We start from the raw sequence: 5173 nt of genomic DNA on the forward strand, positions 1-5173 counted from the left end.
GGAAGGCAAGCAGTTAGCAAGTTCAGAAGAGCAGACAGCATGAAAACAGCGGTAGAAGACAGATAAAGATGCAACATTGCGGCGGTGACTTAAAGAATCAAGACAGTCAGTTAGAGGAGAAGAGTTGATAAGACGAAAAGCTTTAGATTCCACCTTGTTTAGTAAAGCTGTGTGTGTGGATCCCCCCCAGACATGAGAGCCACTGAATTACTCATGAAAAACTCTTACAACTCCCATTAAATTAAAGCTTGTTGAAAGTGGAGACAAGGCATCAGACACCAAAGTTTATAATCAAGAATACAGCCACAATAGTTAAAAAAAGGGGCAATTCTTACATGTTACTCATCAGACACCAAACCGTAAAACTGGTCACCAATCATCGTCTCCCTGTTCATGTTGTCCCGAGACTCGTCGCCACCAGAGCCACCTAGCGGGCCGGCATCTGAGCTCCCCGCACCGCTAGACATCGGTGGACGGTAGCGCTGGCAAATACTCTGCTTGACGCGTGTGTAGTACTCAAGCACCAGTCCCTCGAAGCTCCCGCGTGCCTGGAGGAGAGGAGGCAGGGATTGTTGATAAAATTGTTCACAGTTTGCAAGGTTTAATGTTAGTGTTTGTCATGTAAAATTGTAGGAAATAAGACACACGTGGGAGGAGTGGCAGTTTGAAGTTTGCAGTGTTGAGAGAAAATATAAACACCGATATTTAAAAGCAACTTACACGCTCACCACGACAATTTTCCGAGGCCACCAAGATGACTAGCGAGGTTATCAAAACAGTTTCTCCTTAAAATAATCTAGAAATCTTCCTAATCCAAAATATAGATAGCCTTAGAAACACGAATATCTTCAACTATAGTCTTCCAAAATATAAACGCGGCTTTCTGGTGATGCTCATTAGGGAATAGCAGGCATTCCAGCGTTGCCAAGTCTACGTGAAGAGACTTTGGTAAGTAGTGATACGGAGAGAGCAAAGCGTTTCACAAGAACCTCAGAGAGAGAGAGAGAGGAAATAGCTACTTAAAATCATTGAATTGAAGAGTGACGAGGGATGAGTGATAGACAAGCGCAGATGAACAATAAAAGGGACAGACAGACAGACAGACAGACGCAATGTTCAGGCTTACCATCTGTCTACGGTCCACCCTGATCTTGGGCGTCCTGGACAGTACGATGCCGTTCTGCCTGTGAGCGAGGAGGAAGGACTGACACATCACCACTCCCGCGTAGTTGTCATAGTCCGTGTCGTGAACGATGAATGCATACGACCCCGCCAAGTCTGGGAGGACGACGAGAGAAAGACGAAAATAAATGAAATAGTAAATCGGTAAAGAAAACGAAGTAAAAAGTAAAGAAATAAACAAAAATGGTATAACAAAACAAAATAAAAAGGTGACAACAATAAAGTGAAGTGGAATAAAGTAGATAAAATAAGACCAAAACAAAATAGATTAATAAGTAAAAATATAATGAATGTAATACACATTTTAAAACCGCTTGAAGAGATAGCGAGAGAACAAAAACACGAAAACAAGAAAAAAACGACAAAGAAATCCACATGTAACAGTCTGAAACCTTCAACACCAGTAGGTCCTTAATCCAATACTTACTTAGTGGCCAGTTAACCCGCATGTTCCCGGAGCCGTCAGAAGCCTCGGTAAGAGTAGCAGTGGTGAGGAAGTACCAGTGACACCCACAGCGCTCAGTATCCCAGAGCCTTTTGTCTCCTGAATATACCACGTGCCATTCTCCTTGCCTCTAGTAATGTTCCATGTGACGCACTCCTCCCTGCCGTCAAAGCTCTCCATCATGTACCACAGCCCATGGAACTGTGTGGGAGGCGAGGTGGTGAATGTAAGGGTGGTGATGTGGTGGTTGTGGTACTCTTAATCCCTCCAGTACCATGACGCGTTTCCATATTCATTCTGCTTACTATTTGGTGATTTTACACGCTTCAGAAACTCATGTCGGGGATTAAAATAGTAAAGACTGTAGCCATTAATCTTCTCCACGGACCTTTCCTAATCCCAACAAAATGGTCTAATCGTACACAAATCTCAAGTTTAAAATGTTTCCTGGTACTGAAAGGGTTAAATAGGATGGAACTTATGGTGTTTGTTGTAAGTGTGGATCTTATTGTGATTTTTAGGTCCTTTCTTGTTTTGTTTTGTTTTTATGGCTACAGAAAGATTAAAAAGTCCAATTAAGATATTAGTCTAAAAATTTAATTGGAAGATGAAGATTGAATAATGTTGTTGTTGTTGTTGTTGTTGTTGTTGCTTTATGATGTCATTTTTTTCAGTTTTGACAATAAGTTATTTAGAAAGAATGACTCTCTCTCTCTCTCTCTCTCTCTCTCTCTCTCTCTCTCTCTCTCTCTCTCTCTCTCTCTCTCTCTCTCTCTCTCTCTCTCTCTCTCTCTCTCTCTCTCTCTCTCTCTCTCTCTCTCACCTTTTCCATATCCAGCGTCTCCACACCAGGCACCCTTGGACAAGATCCTGACTTAAGCTTGAATGCGTCCATAGATGGCACCACCACCATCACCATCACCACCACCATCACCACCAGTCTCGCCATGCCTTTCATCCTGGAACTTAAATTAAACATCACCATTATTAGTCACCATAAGTCACTATCATTACTCCCTTGTCTTTTCTACATCACATGGGAGAATTTTGGTTAACTTGAGTGGAAATAAGGAAGTAAGGAGACATTCAGAGAGAGAGAGAGAGAGAGAGAGAGAGAGAGAGAGAGAGAGACAGACAGTTTAATTATGCAAGGCAGCTTCTGACGGTAAATTAAATAATGGATTACATCACAAGAATACTGGAAAAGAGAGACATAAGCCGTGGAAATTAATGAAAGACTGAAAAAAACGTGATTTAGACAAGAGATCACATAACAGCACAAAAAAGGTTAAAACACAAACATCACGTAATCAAATGTAGATAAAAACATAAAATAAAGAACTGAGAAATGAAAATGAATTGTAAACATCAAAAACAAACCCAAAACAACACTTAAGAAAACCAGACAAATTCAAACACAGACAGACGCATACCACCACGAAATACATACCCAAACAGAAAACGCGTCCCCTAACTCACCTCTAGGCCACAGGGACACTTAAACTGAACCTTACTGGCCACGTCCTGCCTTTATATCCCCAGCTAGGAGAAGGAACCAACACTCTGCTATATCTCGAAAAAAAATTAGGTGACTCCCATCCGCTCTCCGTACAGTCGAAAATCATAGGGTTAAAAGCACCGGAATTAGACTTCAGTGTTCCTCTACCTCGAATAATCACAGTAATTTCAGTGTGGACAATAATAGGCAAGGGCAGGGCGAGTTTCTGTCCCCCCTCTGGTCTTCGTGGTAATCTATACATGACGGGATGCTAGCGTGCGTGTGTCTGAATAGATGATGGATGGAGTTTGTTTATTTGTGTGTATGAATAAACGTTGTATGTGGTAGATGGATCTCTCTCTCTCTCTCTCTCTCTCTCTCTCTCTCTCTCTCTCTCTCTCTCTCTCTCTCTCTGGAGGTCAAGGTTTGAGAAATTTGATGAAAGATGAAAAGAAAACAGGAAAGACAGATAATAAGCCATTAAGACTTCTGAGAGTGAAATAAGCGACGTAACAGAAGCAAGGACACATACACATACGCACATACATACACAAAGGATCAAGGAAGAGCACACACACACACACACACACACACACACACGTTGCTTTATGAATGCACGCCACCAGACACAGGAACAAGTGAATTCTCGGTATGCTACATAATCTCAAGAAAAGGCAAATTCTTGTTAATGATATATACAGTGCGCGCGTCCTCGCTGTCACTTCCTCAGCATCCACTTGTATCTGGTTGCGGCCGCTTTCATCATTGTATTTTGTCCCTATCGAAGCGGAAACTTAAAGGGGATATAGTCTTGCCTCACATACGTGGCAGGATACTGGTCATCATGCTCTCACCTGCCTGTGTGTGTGTGTGTGTGTGTGTGTTCAGGAGTGCTCAAGAACCGTACTTTTAATTCGTTATCTTATACATACTACTTTTAACGCTCTAGTGTAAGTTACTAGGGTGATCAAGACTGTTTTATTTATTTATTTATTTTTTTTTTTTTTTTTTTTTTTTTGTGTGTGTGTGTGTGTGATTCTTGTGATATTTTCAGTATTCTACATCTTTGACTTGTTTTAGTGGAAGTTATTAGAATTTTCATTAACGTTTTCGTGGTACAGGTAATAGCCTAACAAATATTTTACATCTTGGACAGCCTGTAGTAGGAATTGTGAAGATTTCTGATGGCATCTTTTGCTGTTGTGATCTTTTAGCAAGTATTGACCAGTTTTTAGCAAGTTGTAATGGAAATTGTTCGTATGTTCAAGACTTTCAAGGATGTCTGTGATTTTATGTGATTTTGGCAAGTGTTTAAGTATTTTATGTTTAACAGGCTGCAGCGAAAACGATAAAAGGTTTACAAGTGTGTTTTCATGATTTTAGCGATAATTTATCGGATTTTGGAATTCGAGTGGACAGATATGCCTAAAAACCCAACCTGGTCACCTCTCTGCTCTGGAACGATTTTGAGAAAAACCTTTAGTGTTTCTGAGAAGCATTACTATCCATCGACCCGACCCAGACGCACTGTCGCTCTTTCTCTTGTCATGTTAACCAGTTCCTGTAAAAATCACTGATGCGGTTGGGCAAAGCAGACTGTGTGTGTGTGTGTGTGTGTGTGTGTGTGTTCTTTCGTACTTCATGATATATGGTAATGTGCCCTTAGAGTATTACGCTTTAGAAAACTAGACAAGTTGAAAGAATAATTCACAGTAAAGTTCTCCCGCGTATAACAAGATCATTATTGTTATGACCGTAATATTTGACACGACGCATAAATCTGTCCACGTGTTTACATTCTGTCGTGTGTGGTGATGTCACTGATGTGTATGTGTATGGCCTTGTGTTGTGCTCACAGCGGACGTGTACACACACACACACACACACACACACGGGTTGTGGCCTCGCTTTCCCGAGTGTGGTACTGTCTCAGTACTACCCGAAGGTCGGTTATTGAGCTTTGAGCTCATGTGAACACACACACACACACACACACACACACACACACACACAATGGAAAGATTGTGTAATGAAAGAATCAAGACATG

The 5173-nt window shown here is 41.3% G+C and overlaps 1 protein-coding gene across 1 annotated transcript; it reads right to left on the reverse strand.

Annotated features, from left to right (window-relative positions):
- Positions 1-206: 206 nt before the first annotated feature.
- Positions 207-3225, reverse strand: LOC123507373 (apolipoprotein D-like). The gene is given in 6 exon segments (XM_045260169.1): positions 207-548; positions 1127-1278; positions 1610-1678; positions 1681-1828; positions 2451-2592; positions 3107-3225. Coding segments are annotated over 5 exon segments (714 nt in total). The 5' UTR covers positions 2586-2592; positions 3107-3225; the 3' UTR covers positions 207-338.
- Between the last annotated feature and the right edge of the window lie 1948 nt (positions 3226-5173).

Source organism: Portunus trituberculatus, chromosome 22, assembly GCF_017591435.1.
Source record: "Portunus trituberculatus isolate SZX2019 chromosome 22, ASM1759143v1, whole genome shotgun sequence".
Lineage (NCBI taxonomy): Eukaryota > Metazoa > Arthropoda > Malacostraca > Decapoda > Portunidae > Portunus > Portunus trituberculatus.